Genomic DNA, 18901 nt, shown 5'->3' with positions numbered 1-18901 from the left:
AAAAGATTTTAATATAGCATTTAATTTTATTGCGACATTAATTCTAATAATTATTTTGACTTTATTTTTAAGTATATTGATAATTTTACATGCTCGTGATTCAAGTCTTTTCGACACGCTCAAATATTGTGGTTGGCAGCTAAAGTTGCTGCATGTACTTAAAATGATCAGTATTGAAATGATAATGTCTTGATTATTGCACTTTGGGTTTTGAATTTCGCACCAATAGTATTTAATTTTAATATATAATTATGTAATACAAGCAATGTGTAAATTATGGTTGTAATATATTATTCATAGTTTAAAATTGGCGTTTTATTCATGGCTCTATAGATTTAGTTTGGCTTTACAGTATGTCGATATATTTCGATTTTCATGTTCGTCCTAACGGTAGAAGGTTTAGAAGAGCAGTGCAAGAAGATAAGTATGAAATAGAGGTTATATTAAAAAATAATGACTCCGAAAAAATATTTGGTAAAATCGATGTGGGAAGTTTAATGTGAGTATCCAACATTATTTTAAAGTAGAAAGACCCTTTGTAAAAACTAATTATGTTCATTATTAAATATTAAGAAGACTATGTATTCTTGTTTTCAAGTTTAATAAATTGTTGATTATTCAAACTTATTTTAGAAATACATGGTCATTTTTATTGTAGAGAGCTGGCTACTCTATCAATATGCATGATCAACGATAAACAAGAGGTCATAGGATTCATGTCCTTATGCGACTATCCAGATATACCCGCCGTCAACCCGGCTGATTGGGAAACGTGGATGAGGAACATGTATCGGTAAGTTAGTCATTAGGAGTATCATTAATATGTAGTAGTCTACTTATATTATAATTGCCAAAATTTGTAAGAATGTTTGAATTATGGATGTATATTTGTAGCTCTTTCACGCATAGCAGTTCAGTTTTGTGTTGTACAGGGATAGATTATTATAGTTGATTAGAACATAGACTACTTTTACTAATACTGAGGGTATTATGTATGTTATAAATATATTAGACAGAACTTCTTCTGTTTGGCCGAGTAAAGCACAAGTACATACGAATAAAAATATATGAAAGGCATTTTTAGGTAGTAACCTATCTATATCAAGATAAATTTCAATAGTGTCCATCTCTTCTTTTCATTTACTAAAAGTTTTGTTGACAGGAAATTCTATTTATCGCGTAATACACTGTTTATCCACGCCATGTGCTGCACCGACTCCATCGTTGGTTATTTCTTGGAAGAAGCCTTGATCAGTCTTTTTAATAACGATGTATATCTACAACAAGTTATACTTATGGTGCCACCAAATTGCCCAAGAGGTTTTTAAATTAATCATTCATTATACAATTAATTATATATATCTTATAATTAACTTTCACTTTCCAACATAATGGTTTAACGATTTCAGAGTGTATTGTAAAATATCAGACAATTAAAAAACACAATTACATGAAGAATAAAGCAAAACGCACGGACGATGATGATGTCAATTACCACTATTTTTATAGCGCCCTTAGACAAGACTTTTGCCCTAAATTGAGAATACGAAGGGCTGTGTGAGTAGCTTTACGTTTGTTACTACAGCCTTACTGAGACTTATTAGTTATTACATAATTATTATTAAAAATTATATAGGCTGTTAATAGTGTCATAGAAAAACTATTTTATTATTCTCGTAACTCTAAATATATAATAATTATTCAGTGAAGAAGATAACGATGATGTAGTAGCAATTCTGGAAAAAAGTTGTCCGAAATTGAGAGAATTGTATGGTGATTATTACATAAGCGAAATTATTGGCCGCCATCCTGAGATGAAAAGAAAGATCATTGTTAGCGAGGTGAGTGAATAAAACTTGAACAAATATAAATATTGATGAACAAAATAAAAAAGTTTTTGAGATTATCGCGAACAGACAGACATTTTTCATTTTACGGAAACCAATGTATATTTTATGATATTTTCTCAAAGGGTCTTGATGGTGTAAGTGGCGTGATGTGTTTAAATTCGGATATAAATTATGCTATGCTCCAAAATACCTACGAGCTGGATTCATATCATGGACTTCAAAAATCTACTGCAATTGAACGAGAGCGGAATAAAAGAGGCAATATGCTTTTGCGTACTTTCGGGTGAGTATAGAGTCTACTGCTTGATAGTTGATAATTTTAAATTATTATTTCACTTCTATTAATGAAGTTAATAGTCGTTAATTTTTACAAAATAATATCTAATTACACTACAATTTTCAGTGAACCAATAATGCTTGGTAAATGGAGTCCTTTCGATATCAGCCCTCATTTAGAACAAGAACAAGTTCAAGATGTAAGAATTCCCTTTTTTCCGTCTTAATCCGAGGTTTCTTTTAAATCTTTGACTCAAAGTTTCTTTATCCCTAGAAAATATAAGCTTAAGTAACTCACAATAACTAAACTTATAAAATATTACATGATGCGACATCATTAGATAGATTCATGTATTCCAGGAACAGTCCACCGACAACGTAAGTCTCAGACCAAGAAGTCCGAGCAAGGTGAATTTTGCTCATCGTTCCTCAATGAGATACAGCTTCGATTGTCTATACTTACATAGCAAAACTTCAGATGACTATAGTGATAAAGTCTTTATAACTCCCGTTCAATCCCATACTACGTTTGTGGATTGTTTATTAGATGAAGACCCGTTTGATTATGAGATCGTTAATATTGATCACCATTTGTTAACGGTGCCAGAGGTTCTCTCAAGAGAGTTTTTGCCGTGAGTGTTATAGGATTTTATAGCGTGTGCGAAAATTATGTATCATGCTATAGGATTTTAGACCTTATGTTTATAAACTTTAGAAAACATTATTTTTGCAGCGCGAATATAAAACACGAAGAAAGTAGAAAATCGAGTGTACCTGATGTTGGAAATAAATACAAACGTATGTTTTCTTTTATAATTAGAATATATAAAGTTTTTGTGGTATTTATTTATTGTGTGTTGATATATTTTAGGTAGAACATCTATGAGGGTAGTTCGTGATGTCAACGAAACTAAAAATGTAAAATTTTGTGGAGAGCCGAATGCATTTATGATTGAGCTGTTTGGATTCCATAAAGACGTAGATGACAGGTTAAATAAAATTAAAATTATAAGAACAAAATAAACTTTATAATAAGTAAATTGAGAACATTGTATTTCATAGATTTAATATTCGTTGATAAAATTTTAGACATGCATTCGATTTATTGGAAGCAGCATTTGAAGTAATGAAGGATTATGATTATTGCATTATTAGAGTTCCTTGTTCAGGAAAAAGCATGCCATTGTTACAACACTTTGCTGTAAGATTCCAACTAAATAGATGTAACTTAACTAAAAGAAAAGAGAGTGCTAACATTAAAAACATAAATAACTAATTGCAGTTTGTTCCCACGAAAAATCATATAACTTGTGAATATGCATTGTATGTTGCACATCGATGTTCTGTTCTTAGGTATGTTAAATAATGCTTTAAAAAACTTAAATTCAACTGTTTAATAATATCTTGAACGTAACTCAATATTCCATTGAAAGTGTTGGTGTTGTAGGATTCTGACAGAATCGAGAATGTATTGTAGCAATAGCATCACATTTCATTGCCATTTATTTAGTTTATCGATATCAATATTAGTCATTTCAGTACTGAATGTTGTTTTGATTACGATGTTTTATTTTATTGGAAATAAATATATGCTTATTTCAGTAAACTACGAGTGAGACGAGCTGAAATAATCGATATACCGCAAATAGCTCAATTGTTGTACAGTCTGGATGGTCGAGAGACGATGTGGTCTGTCGAAAATACTATACTAAGACGGAATGAACTAGAAGCTTATGTTTTCTTGAGTAACGTGTCTGTGGTTGGCATTGGGATTCTGGAGTGAGTAACAATTTTATTGTTATTAAAAATGATTTTGAGTGTTACTTTCGTATTACAATATATTGAAAATATTATGTCGTCATAATTATACAATGCGCAAATTAAGTTAATTCGTTGACCATATTTAAAGAACTTAACTTGCTCAGTTGATTTGTCCGATTTAGAATTTTATTCTACTAGCTTTCCGCCCGCGGCTTAGACCTCGTTTTCAAAGAAAAACCCGCATAGTCCCCGTTCCCGTGGGATTTCCGGGATAAAACCTATCCTATGTGTTAATCCAAGTTATCTTCTATATGTGTGCTATATTTCATTATAATCGGTTCATTATTATTTGCGTGAAAGAGTAACAAACACACACACACGTACATCCATCCTCACAAATTTTCGCATTTATAATATTAATAGGATATGTTAAATATTACTTTACCACTAATTTATAATAACATTGTAATGTGAATATAATATTTTTCCTTTAGACCTCCAGAACAAATAGACTTCATCAGAGCGAAATTCAACATAGACGCGCATCGTATTCACAAATACCACGTCAAGGATCAAGACTATAATGCTGGTTTTGCGACATTGAAGACGGTGCTTATTTATCCCGCTTTTGAACCGCATTATAGATTCTTCGTTAGGGATATGATGCGACAGTCCGGAATACACTCGTTGATTTGGTTGACAGCTTATAGGAATAAATGGGTGGGTAAAATATTTTTGACTTCATATTCTTCAAATAGTTTTATAGTAAGATTTCAATATAATCAGTAAGAACTGATTTTTATTGCAAGTCTACTATTTCTTTACGCTTTCTTTACACCCAAAGGTCAAAATATTACCTTATAGGTATGTGTGTTAAATTCGAATAACAAAATCTGTAAAAGTAAAATATTGACAATCCGTAACTTAGTTAATAAAACATAAAAGAAATAATTTTATATATTATTTCAGATGGCACATAAGTTAAACTCATTCGCCTCGGTGATGATACCACTTTTACCGCGTATGTCTGATTTGGATTACGCGCCAGTACCGGAATTGAATAAATTACATAAACTATCCAATTCTTTGTAAGTGCCGTCTTCACGTTGAAACTTAACTTTCTCTTTTATTTATATTTTAAAGTTTAATGTGAAATTAAAAGTGTGTACTCATCACTTTAATTATATATTATTTTAAATAACTCTCGAAATTTTTTTTACTTGTAGGTGTGACTTGTATTGTATAACTGCTCAAAAGATTTATATAAAAATAATAATATTTATGTTACTTTCAGAATGGCATTTAGTTGCTGGTTTATTAGTAGAAAATCAACCAGTGTGCCGAAAGTGACCGTGGATTCTAGATTGGTTATCGTTGGCGCTTCGAGAACAGCTATGGCATTTTTGAATACACTTCTGTTTGGGTACCTATATTAATTAACACCAAATTAAGACAACGAAAAACAAAAGTCGATCTATTTCAACTTAACTAACATACATAAAGTTGTCTCGGGCGTTTGTTTATTGAACGATTTATTCGCCTACCAACGAAATAGCGTTTTGAGTTGAACTTAATTAATACAATATTTTTCGTTGAATATTTTAAATTTGTATTGAAAGTAAAATCCATTACTTCAGGGACACTTCATCCTACCTATTCTTCACAAATGTAACGCTCATATCACCTCAAGGATTGCCATATGTCCGAAACTCAAAGACACTCGCAGAAATGATGTTAATGAAGTACCATACAAGCTCTGAAAGATATCTCAAAAGCGTTCCTTACACTTACTACGTGAATACCGTACAGAGTTCTATGGTTGAAATCAATAAGTACGGTGATCACTATTACCTTTTATGTTTGTTTCAAATATCTATTTAAAGTGTATTTATTTACAAGCATATAGATATAATGCTGAAGAATAAAAATACTTAATTTTAATTAATAGTAGCGTAGTTTTTGGATATGCATACTTGAATAAATACATCTATATTAATATTAGGTATTAAGAGGAAAGGTTTGTATGTATGTATGTATGGTTTTCACGCATAAACTACTGAACTGATTACAATTAAATTTAGCACACATATAGAGGGTAACTTGGATTAACACATAGGATAGGTTTTATCCCGGAAATCCCACGGGAACGGGAACTATACGGGTTTTCCTTTGAAAACGCGGGCGAAAAGCTAGTAAAAAATAAACTCATATTTGAAAATAGTGTTCTTATATAAGATCTTGGTTTTAAATGTTGTTTCAGACGACAAAAGTATATAACATTGACAAATGGCAGCAAATATTATTATGATCGTCTCTTCATTTTGTGTGGAAAGCAATACCAGCATCCTGACTATTTGAAAGATGTACTAGAGCAGGAAAGATCAGTGAAGTATGCATAAATCTGTCTTGTACTACTTAAAATATATTTTGGACAAATTTAATTCTAATCAAGTAATTGTATTAAATGTCTTGCAAAATAATTATTTAAATGTTAATAGATTAAATAATGACATGGAAAACCTTTGTAAGAAATATAAAAACTGTACATTTTTAAGTGGTAGTAAGCACTATTATAAATTAAGTAATTTATGTAAAACCATAAACTATTGTATCGACTATTTTGACTATAAAGAGAAGTATCTTAGTTTTGCTATATTAAAAAATAGATTAGGACGTAATAAACCAAGCTCTAGCATATTAAATTATGAATCATCCCTATTGAAAGAAAATAGAACAATACAATTAAATAATAGTTCTATAATCGACACAGCTCATGATTCTGTATCAACAGTTACTATAGTCGAGCCAATTTAATAGGCAACATTTGACGTCTATCAATTTTATCTTCGAAGAGAGGTAACCTGCTTAAAAACATCGATTAAAGTGTATTAATCGATACGGATTTGAAACATTTGTCAATCGAATTTATTAATTTATGATGATTTTTATTCACAAGTAATCAATGCATTCGATTCTAGATGTCAGATTTCGATTTTTAGAGTAACGTCTCTAGTATTTAAAAAGAAAAAAGGTTTATTGACACAAAATTGTAGCGACGTCAGTTCTTCAATTCAGAAATTGTTTATTATGTTTAGGATTGTTTATCAGTAAAATGAAATCTAAAAATAACTTGTATCGGTCATTATTATTATAAATATGTAATCGTAATTGAAAAAAGTTAAGCAAATGTGCAGTTCTAACAAAACGAAATATCATGTTATTCTATGTCGTCGTTACTAGGTTACGTTGTTGAATTTTGTTGAACTGTCAAATGTTGCCTATTAAAATGGCTCTACTATAACACAAGAACGTCAAGTAATACAAAAAAAAATTATTTGTTTTTTCGGCCCTATTAAAAATTCCTTACCAGCATATAATTATAATTTTAAATTGCTTCACCAAAATATTGCAAGTCTTTTATCAAAAAAAGAAATATTCGAACTCACATTACAAGAATTACATGAAATGCACAATGAGCCCGATATAATATGCTTGTCAGAGACTTTTATAAAACAGGGTTATGAAAATTATTTAAAAATTCATGGCTATGTGAATTCGGCTAGCTTCTGCAGAGATCAACAAAGAGGAGGTACATGTATATTGGCAAAACAAGGATTGTTAACTCTAGACCTACTGCCTTTGCTAAAACATCACGCAACAAAGAACATCCTAGAAATCTGCGGCATAGAGGTAATTTTAAATAGATTAATAATATTGTGCGTATATAGAACACCCTCCTGTGATCCTAATATCTTTTTAAAAAAACTAGAATGTGTACTCTACGACCTAAATAAAAAATATAACTCTAGATACCACACAATTATAGCAGGTGATATTAATATAAATACATTTAAAAAAGGCTTAATAACAAACAAATTGATCGAGTTATGTCAAAATTACAACTTAAAAATTCATATAGACGTTCCTACGCGTAAGAGCTCCTGTATTGATCATATACTAAGTGACCTACCCGAAGCGACTGCGTCAGTATTGCCACTACATTTATCAGACCACGATACTGCACAAATGTTAAGCTTCAATGTTAAAAGTAGAGTAGATAAAGGTAATTCATGTTTCATTTACAAAAGAGATTATAACCTAGATTACATTCGACAGTTTCAAAATTGCATAGGAAAGCTTACATGGTCTGAAATATACAGTGAAAATGATCCTAATACAGCATTTAACGAATTCCATGATTTGTTTTGTCTTTTTTATTATCTTTGCTTCCCTACAATTCGTATCAAAATAAAAACAAATAAATATAAACAAAAATGGATAAGTCAGGGACTCAAAATAAGTTGTAATACAAAACGTCACCTACGATTTTGTTATTATAAAAATAAAAATTCATTTAATAAATACACCTATACTTCGTATTCTAATATATTAAAAAAATGTATATTTAAATCTAAAAAAATTGCAAATATCAAATACATAAATAATAGTAAAAATAAATGTATGGCGACGTGGAAGGTTATTAAAAACGAATTTAATTATATGAATGATAAACAAGATATAAGTAGCATAAAGGTTGGTAACAGTATTTTGACGAATCCGGTAGATATAGCCGCCGCTTTCAATAATTATTATATCGAATCTATTGATAATATGACACCAGACAATGAACACATAAAACAGGCTTTATCTGATGATAGTATAAATCCTACGACGATGTTTCTAATGCCTATGTCAGAAAATGAAGTCAAATTTGAAATTTTATCATTAAACGCTACAAATAGTGAAGGTTACGATGACATAAATACTAAAATAATAAAAGAGTGTGTAAATGAAATAGTTTCAGTTCTAACATACCTTATTAATTTATCATTTGGAACAGGAACGTTTCCAGAAAAACTAAAAAAGTCGATTGTAAAACCTCTTTTCAAAAAAGAAAATAAAGAAGAAATTTCGAATTATCGCCCTATCACACTTATACCTATTCTATCTAAAGTATTTGAGAAGTGTATGCTCAAAAGAATCAGAAATTTTTGCGATAAATGTAAAATAATTAACAAGGATCAATACGGATTCCAAAAAAAGAAATCGACTACTCTAGCCACTTTTTCACTGATACAAGAAATATTAACTGGAATCAATAACAATTTTCTGACAACATGCTTGTTTTTTGACTTATCAAAAGCATTCGATTGTGTATCACATCACTTACTATTAGAAAAACTTGACAGATTAGGAATAAGAGGATTAACCCTCCAGTGGCTATCATCCTATATAAAAGATCGGAAACAATGTGTTAGAATTAGTAAAATTGACAAAAATAATGAAATAACATCATATACATCTAGAGAAAGAGTAACTAAATATGGAGTACCACAAGGAAGCGTCTTGGGACCAATTTTATTTTTGTTATACATTAATGACATTTTTAATATTATAAAACATAAATGTATACTATTTGCAGATGACATCTCAATTATTGTGACATCTAATAAAATTAATTGCACTATTAAAGATCATGAAATTGACATTAATTCCACAATTGACAAAATGATACGATGGCTTGAAAATAAAAATTTATTTATTAACCTTAAAAAATCAAAATTCATACAATTTAATAAATCTTCCAATAAAAAATTTAACATTACTTTAGACATAAACAAAATTGACGCATTACAAAATAAGGTAAAAGAGGCAATTAACGCCCACTTAACAAAAATCAAATTTTTTATTTATTAAAACTACTTTAAAGCACATAAACGGACGACGAGTAGGTTTGATATTTGTTTCTAAACCGAAAAATACCAATTAAAACGTGAAACTATTTATGTTTCATGACATAAAGACATCTTTTTAAAAACTTTTTCTTGGGCGTTTATAGAAATACTGTGTTAAATAGCGCCCGTTTATGAAAGAAAATTGTGTATGCCTAAAATACGTTCTTATAGAATTTCTGCTAAGTAAAATAAAAAAAACACGTTATAAAATTTCTTTATTAAAAATAAAAGAAGCTTAGGAAACAAAATTTAGTATTAAAACTATAAAATTCGTAACACACATAAAGTGACTTGTTTCTTCTAGTTGTAACGATTTTATACTTTTTTATTTTAGTTTAACTAATCAACGTTAACATAAGTAATCTTCTACCATACTTTAAACAAAAAAAAACTAATTTTTTTCTTTCCATACATTGGGCGTTATTAAACTGTAGAGTGCAGTAGCGCCCGAAGAAATTAAGGAGTAAGATCAATAACGCCCACTAAAAGCAACAAACAAAATCTTATAGTGAGATCTGGCAACTTAGAAACTACATAAAAATGCTTATTTATCGACGGCTTAATAATAATGATAATCTTCGTTTCTATCAGTCTTTAATTACTATGACACACAGTTTAACAGTCTGAGCAAACAAACTCTTTATCTTCTTTGGTAAGACCAACACAGTCTTCATGGTACCACTTAAAACAAATGGTACACTGTCGCATAGCTAACATTTCATTTTCACAGCATGCATGACAATACCAATGTTCTGCATCATCATTTATTTTGGAAGAAATCTTCTTTTTTTCTTTCTTATTTGGTTTCTTATTCTCTTTTTTTATTTTCTTTGCATTTTTTCCATAATTCTTTTCTGTTTTGTTCTTTTTATTCGCCTTTTGCCCTTTTTCTTTTCCTTTGTTTTCCATAAACAGATTTTTAGTAATTTTTTGGCCTTTGTAGTTCATCGCCTTTTTACGCGGACGTGCATTTTTAACTATTGCGTAGTTTGGCGTTGGCAAAAGTTCTTGAAATGACTTTTTGTCATTTTGTTTCCTAAGTGAGCTTAATGGAAGATTGTCTTCACTCTCATGCGAGCAAGTAGAGTCACCAGAACTAATTCTGTTAAAGTTTGGCAATGAATAATTAGTAGGTTGTTTTTTTGGTGTAACGTTACCTCTACTTAACCTAACATGTTCACTTTCAAATTCTTCTTCAGATGACGGACCACTGTATACATCAGCAACTGAAAGCTTAGATTTGTGCTGTTGATTGATAAAATCCTCATCTGTAGCGGAACTTTCAGAACTGGGAACAGGGCTAATTTCTCTGTTTCTTTGTAATCCTGAACAACTTGCTTTTAATTCCAAACAACTAGTTGGCAAGATGGAAGATGATGAAGCACATTGAACATTATGTTCTTCCTTTCTTGTTTCTTCCCCTTCTGAAAATTCTGTAGATGAGCTATAATCCACAAGACGAAATTTTTCTCCACTATTGTCTCGAACGGCATCCCACGACTCAACTGGAAAATTGTAATCTGTTCTTGGGTTTTTACTGAGCTGTTCACAACTAGGAAACCCTGGTTTATGTTGGTAGTTGTCAAAGTTCACAGGCTGCTTATCAGATGAAAGGAATGAAAAATATGATGGATTGTAAGAATTTTCGTCATTATCTCGTATGTCCTGCATTGACTGATCTATTTCCTGCGTTGAATGATTTTGATTTGGAGGACCTGCGTTCTGCACAGAGTTATCTTCGATCTGAGGGTACGGAATTTCCGTCAAAACCGATGGGGCGTATGCCTCTTCAGGAATTGCCTCCGGATTGAAAGGAAAGAGACCTGTTGCTTTAAAACCATTGACGATATTATTATATGTCATACACTTGTACCAGACTTTCGTAAATAATTGGTTAAATGTGGCCTTTGTTAATCTTTCATTGGGGTTTTCGTACAAAAAGTTTAAGACAGCTTCATCCCAGTGGTGTTCGAAAGACTTGTTTACAGACTTATCCAACGGTTGTAGTTCGTGTGTGGTGTTAGAGGGGAGGCAATATAAAACTATATCATTTTTCTCAGCTTCATCAAGTGCTTCTATTGATAGGTGACATTTAGCACCATCGAAGATCAGCAAACATTTTCCAACAACCTTGAATTTTGCTAGGTGCTTAATGAATTTGACAAACAAGTCTGACGTCATGCTCCCCTTTGGAGCCATTTTTACTAATGTTCCATTTGGGACATTTTTCTTTAAATCAGGTCTTTTCCTTTGTCCTTTGAACAGTATCATCGGTGGGATTGCCGTACCGATGGCATTTACACACATAGCTATCGTGACGTTTTCAGCGTGTTCGGGAGCAATGAGGTGAACTCTCTTACTACCCTTTTCAGCTAAAACGGTGTGCTGGTTATGTACTGTTATACGACAACCTTTCTCATCCATATTGTAAAGCCTCTCAGGATGTTCTCGGATTTCTAAATCATCATATAACTTTTCTACTACTTCAAAATGTTGTTGCACAATAGCTTTGTTTAACTTTTGTGCTCTGGCTGGATTCATTATCTGTGGTTTCCTTTTGCTAATCGACGGATTCCGTTTTAAAAAAGATCTGAGCCAATCTGTCCCAGCAGTTCTTTTTGTATCATTAAACATATTTTTAATGTCATTTTTCTCGCAGAAAAGAAAAGCCTGTTTTTTTATAAATTTTGGTGTTAGAGGCATACCAATTTTGGCAAACCTTATTATTCTTGCGACTAAGTCTGCTTCTTGCTTCTCAGAAAAAACAGGTTTTCTTCCAAAACGTTTTTTAGCATTTCCATCTTTTAAGTGATCTCTAAGAGTCCTACGAGGTATATTGTACCTTTCAGAGGCAGCTCTCTGTGTGAGTTGGCCCCTTTGTATAGCATTGATTGCAGCCCTCATTGTGTCTTCTGTCCAAGACTCTCCTCTTTTCTTCCGATTCGTTGGTGGCATTTTACTGGCCTAAGAAAAGAACAAACAAATATTCAGAAAATCGAAATGTTCAAAGAAAAAGAAACTCATATTTAATACATAACATACGCATTATTTCAAGACTTATAAGGTCCAACAAAATTATCTAGATAAACTTTTAGGGCTATAAATAAACATATCATCACCAAAAAATATCAAAAAAGAAATTTCTACAAAAAAAGTTATTTACTGGATGATTATTGAAATGTGAAAAATGAGAATTTTTTTGGCAATTAAGCTTTATTTCATACAAATGTTTAGCCGAATTACAATTTAGTTACCTACTAAAAAAATTTTAGTTCTACCAATAAAAAGTCTATGATCAGTCAAAGATTATTAGATTTTTGGATTTTCGGAAAAAAGACATTTTTACGCTATTACATTAAATCCTTAAAAGTATATCTAATTAATTTTGTTACACCCTATATATAATTACGCCCACACAAGGGTTAATAGCGCCCACACGTGGCCTACACGTAGTCTAATAACGCCCCAAGGTCCGTTTACTGGGCGTTATTACGCGACTGGGCGTTATTGACATTTTTTTTAAATTTTGAAGTAATTAAGCAAATCATTTTGAAAATATGTACAGAATATGAAGTGTAGTTCAGTATACTACTGCCAAAGTATAAAATAATCCAAGAAATAACTCAAAAACAACTGAATACTTACAGTTTCGTTAGAAGAAATTTTTATAACAGCCGGTGCACGTCTAACGCTCTTGAAACGAAAGCTGCTACTGGCCAAGATGGCGACTCCAGACTTACGCAACCGCGCTAGGCGCGTTCCTATTGGTGCAATTCATGTGTGCGTGAGGTACGATGCGGGTCTATTGAATATAAGTGGGTTTTTTGAAGATCGGGCGTTATTTAACAGAGGGCGTTAATTGACACACCTACCTTATTAAATATTTAGGTATTACAATAGATGATAATTTGGACTGGAAGGCTCATGTAGGTGATGTATGTAATAAAATTAATAGATTCGTTTACGCGCTTAGACGGGTTAAAGTTACCACAAATTTAGAGACTGCCGTGACAGCATACCGTGCCTACGTTGAATCACACCTTCGCTATGGATTAGTATTATGGGGTAACAGTACTGCTAGGGATAGGGCATTCATTGCGCAAAAACGATGCATGAGAGCCATCTGTGGAATAGCACCCACTGAATCATGTCGACCCTTATTTAAAAAGCTTGGTTTATTACCCCTACCTTGTTTATATATTTTTGAACTGTGTATGTTTGTTTTTAGAAATAGCAGTTTGTTTAAAACATCCTCTCAACTAAACTCGAGATCACGAAGGGATCCGAATAAATTAATTTTACGAGAGAACCCTCGTATCGTCAAATACAGGGAAAGTTGCGTGGGGATGGCCGTTAAAATATTCAATCATCTGCCAAATAACTTAAAGACGTGTAATGATTATAAATTTAGAAAACATCTTCTTATTTGGCTTAATGAAAAAAACTTCTATACCATAAAGGAGTTCATGGAAAGTTCAACCCGAACAGACCATTAACTCCTTTATGGTACCTAATTATTTTTGCATGCTTGTATTGGCTGAACATGTTTGTGCTTTATTAATATAATTGTATCACCATTGAATACCATGTTTAAAGCAAAATAAAGATTTTATTTATTTATTTATTTATTTATAAAAACTATATCATACGTAAATAAAAATTGTCCAATTTTGTTCGCTTAATCGATATATTATTATAATAAAAATGAATCGCCAAATGTGTTGCTAAGCGCAAATATCGAGAACGGCTAAACCGTTTTTGTTAATTCTTTTTATTTATAATATTTCTTGAAGAATGAGGATGGTTCCACGAGCGAAGCCGGGGCGGACCACAATATATTATTTAAATAGATTCAAGCAAAACTTATGGGTTTAAATTTAATAGTAAATGGAATTTGAATTTAGTATCAATATATTATCGCCATACAGTTAAATTGTTTATTTCAAATATTAATTTATTTAAGATTTTCTCATTTTATTGCAGAAGTGGTATAATGGAATACACTCCCTTAGATGTGCCACAGAGTTTTAAAGAACCTTCCGCAGATAATTTTACACCAGGCAATGTTTTCATTGTGAATAACATCACGGACGCCAACAAGGCGCTCAACTTTGTAAGAAGTATTGTTTGGGAGGAAACGAGCGGTTTGTGTTTACAATTATTAAATGTTGTTGTCGTATTAACTATAGGTACTAATTAATTACACACAATAGTAATATAAAAGTGTCAAAGATTTTAACTACGGATGGATGTGTGCTTCTCTTTTTGTAAAAGATCTAAATTATTACACCAAATTATATTCTAAAGTTTATCTTGGCAGTCGAATGAAACTAAATAATATAATAAACATGTTCTAGGAAAGATTTTAGTTTATGGATCATCGATAAACGTTTATTGCTGCATTGCAACGCTACTAGAAATGAAAGTTCCGCCACAAAATATTATATTTATCGAGAATTTTCCACCTAAAGATCCGAAAGCGTCAAGAGTGTCCAGCTTTTGTAATACATACGTTAGTTTATTGTAATTTAGTTTAGGTAGGTATTTGCTATATATTTTTAACCGACTTCAAAAAAAGGAGATTTTTAATTCGACGCGAAACTTTCGACCGGGTGTTGTGATTTTGATGATTATTTTTTTCTTTGAAAGCTAGAGCCTTGGTCTCATTGAAATTTTGTCTAGTTCTAAGAAATTTGAATGCGCTTTAGTTTTTTGTTAATACATAAGAAATTACCTAGTTGTTTGATTGGAGTAGCTTCCAACCTTCTTATAACAGTAGTTTTAATCATTTCACATTTTCATCTTACAGGTGGACAAAACGATGCAAGAAGTACTCTCCAATTTAAAGATAAAAGTGTATCGAACATATTATTTCCAATCATGGCTATTAGATTGTAAGGACTATGTGTCACATGTGCAGTTTATGTCGCATTATCGATTTGTACGGCTAGAATGCGCTGCGTTTTTCTACTATGGTTGTAAGGGCGTTAACGAACAATTATTTATGGGTAGGTATATTTTGTTTTATATGAATATGTAGGAAAAATAAATAACAAACAATAATGCAGCTATATGCATATTGCATACAAGTAATAAATTTATTTTTAACATTTATATATTATATACTAACAAAAATTTTTGTCAATATGTACCTAACTGAAAAATTTGCAATTTTCCTTTTTTTCATACAAGTATTTATATTAACTCTTTATAATAAAAAATGTATAAAAGTAGGGTAGTAATACATATCCTTTTTGAACTTATAATTTCACCAGTGTGAATTTAAATAATTTTAACATAATATCCCACGCGAACAAAAACATCCAGGACGATTTATAGCGGCGCTTCCGTTGGCTTTAACAAATAACTACATTTCATTAGGACATTGACCATTTAAACAATTTTAAGTACATAATATATTATTCTACATTAGAACAATCAGGAAAATATTTTGTTATTCAAATACAGCGATACATAAAAGCGGAATGGCGTACGATGGTGGTATCGTCATAGACCATAACTTTAGAACAAACGATCCTAATATTTACGCGGCGGGGCCCATCACTAGATACCATAGGCGTTACTACGCAGCCACACGGCGACACAAGTACTATGATGCTTATGAAATTGGAATGAAGGTACTTTATTACCCTGGTATGGTGTGCAGTATGCTTAGTTATGATATTTACCCGCACCTTTCATTATTGTACATAATATTTTTGTTCTAGTTTAGTTCGTTATCTAGAACATAGGTAACTACTATTCATGTTGGTCCATTCGTTATCTATAATATAGGTACTATTCATAAGTAGTGAATCATTAATTAATGCTTTCAGGTATCATATTACTGTAGTTTTCGTGTTACAATGTAGAGTTGTCGAACGTATAATGTTGTTCAAAGGAAATCGCTTGTTGTTAATAAGCTTTTGTTAACATAAAAGCATCAAATTCTAGCTAGGAGCAATAATCAGGAACGAGTTGGATCCACTTTTCACTAACGAGTCTAATGAACCAGCAAAGGAATATCATATGAATGATAGAGCTAATGAAAATAAAACTACTTGTATGACCGAGTCCAAGTACGAAATGTGAGTACTTAATAGATATATGGGTTATTTTTTGCCTAATTCTATTTTTTTTAAAACGTTATAAAATATTATTCTGGCTTTTTTGCAAACAAATTGTAGTTTATAATAAACTTATGCAATAAACACATGCGACAATGCTGAAAATGCAAGCTCTGGTCTCTGACGTAGGTTGTGTATAAATATCTCTCTATCACTCTTTAAATGTAGCAAGGAGGAAGATACAGAATTCCATAGCGTGCCAGATTTCAAAATGCCCATAGTGAAATGTTGCACTTTACCCGGTGGATTGCAGTATTTAGAAGTTCGCTCGCCGGGCATGAAAGTGCCGCATCATTATGTACAATCCTTGGATTACAATGTTAGTAGCATCACACAAGAATTTTTATTTTTTACATCTATAGAAATCGTTCGTCTTTGGTATAATGGATACCACGTGAGCGTAGAATGGAAACCTTTTATTTACCTTGGGTTTTACTCCCAGTTATTGTAAATATTTTGATATTGTTTTGTATGACCACTTGGAAATAAAGTGTTAACTTTAATTAATTGCGTGAACAAGGTAAAGACTAAAGAATAAATAACATCATTGACTAGTGTCTAGTATGTGTAGGCCGTAGGGTACCTAATAAATATTTTCAGAAAGTACCCCAAAAATAATACTGTCTGATAAGTTTATATATTGTAATACTGTGTGTATACTATTGGGATTGAAGAAAGAAAAGCGCAATCAGTAGTTCTTCAATATAATAATGTATTAGACATGCTTTCAAATATTGAAAAGATAGATTTAAACCAAATTAACAACTTTTTAGGGTTACATCATAGAAACATTTAAAGAGGGGTATTTTAAGATACATTTCAACAAGGATCTCATAGTGGATGGAATAACTTGTTTGACGCCAGAAAAATATTCGTTGGAAAATTTTAAGCGTTTATATGGCTTATCCAGCTCGGTGCTTAGTAACGTTCATTTACGATATATGGTATCTTATGTTATCTTTTTCTACTACTACTACTAGATAATTTTATGTTTTTGTTGTATTCTACAATTTTCTTATGATTTAGTTAGTTGAAGTAATAGTATAAAACAATATTTTTAGACAAAGCGACTCGATAATCTATACAAGTTTTTCCGAGAGCCTTGGGCGCACTTTTTGTACCACGATCAAGTTGACGAGCTTTTTGCAATTGTCAAGGAATTAGTACCGTTGGTGAGTAGCTAGACAAGATAATATATCATTTTCATCATAGTATATTGAGTACTAGGTACTCATATATAATATAGAGTAGGTAGGTACTTAATCTACTTTTAAAAGATTTTTCCAGTAGTTTCGTACAACGCAACACAACAACTAATTAAATATATTGTTGATTCTATACAGGGCCAAGCAAAGGGTGAAACGATTAAAGACGTGCTAAAAGTGGCAGTAGACAAGTTAGATTCAACGGTAGGTATTGTTAATAATAGTCAATCAATTTGGCTGTTCTTTATACGAGCTACAAAATAAATGGATATAGCGAGACCAAAGTTTTTTGTATATTTTGTAACATTTTTAAATATTTAATAGACAACTTAAAATGTAGGCCTATTGTGTTTTAATTCATAATTTAATCGCATACCTACCTAATAAATATAACAATATTACTTTTCAGTCGCTTACATATGAAGTGAAGCTTGAGCTACGTAATAGCTTCGAAAAATCTCCGCACATAGAGGCAATCACGAACTACGTGATACAATGGGTTTCTGAGAACGATGTTCTATTGCCCATGTACTTACAGCCTTCGGAAACGTCTGCATATGCGCACGATCTAGAGAAAAACCCCACCTTTAGAAGGCGAAGAAGGAGCGTTGTTAAAATGCTGGCTGCTATTTGTTAAATTCGTTTGTTTCAATAAACTGTATTTAAATGTATTCTTTTTTATCCGTTTATTTAAATCAAATGATATTCAGAGAGAAAAAGTGACCTATCAATATCACAAGATACTTAAAGCTCAATAATTAAAAAAAAATCTAGCACGAAAATTGAAAAAGTTTTTTCCTATGGCCTACGGAGCTTTATTCTCTATGATAAGAAGCATAAAAAATATTATGACCGTAGACTGAGAAACTAATAGACAAAGGTACTCTGTAACCGCGACTGAGACAAAGATAGTTTGTCAATGTATAAGTTGAATGTTGCCACAGTAT

The 18901-nt window shown here is 31.5% G+C and overlaps 1 protein-coding gene across 1 annotated transcript; it reads left to right on the top strand.

Annotated features, from left to right (window-relative positions):
- The first annotated feature begins 683 nt into the window (after positions 1-683).
- Positions 684-18801, top strand: LOC123697586 (cilia- and flagella-associated protein 61-like). The gene is made up of 27 exons (XM_045644128.1): positions 684-793; positions 1163-1320; positions 1410-1557; positions 1706-1841; positions 1973-2133; positions 2254-2326; positions 2487-2758; positions 2860-2924; positions 2998-3115; positions 3216-3327; positions 3409-3479; positions 3729-3905; positions 4382-4607; positions 4857-4975; positions 5182-5310; positions 5525-5719; positions 6148-6276; positions 14606-14766; positions 14980-15134; positions 15432-15630; positions 16091-16260; positions 16577-16710; positions 16879-17068; positions 17523-17693; positions 17811-17921; positions 18093-18158; positions 18364-18801. Exons 1-27 carry the CDS (start codon positions 684-686, stop codon positions 18589-18591), a joined length of 3984 nt encoding a protein of 1327 aa, XP_045500084.1. The 3' UTR covers positions 18592-18801.
- Positions 18802-18901: the final 100 nt, after the last annotated feature.

Source organism: Colias croceus, chromosome 14 (assembly GCF_905220415.1).
Source record: "Colias croceus chromosome 14, ilColCroc2.1".
NCBI classification, from domain to species: domain Eukaryota; kingdom Metazoa; phylum Arthropoda; class Insecta; order Lepidoptera; family Pieridae; genus Colias; species Colias croceus.
This window is presented reverse-complemented; position numbering and strand designations above follow the sequence as displayed.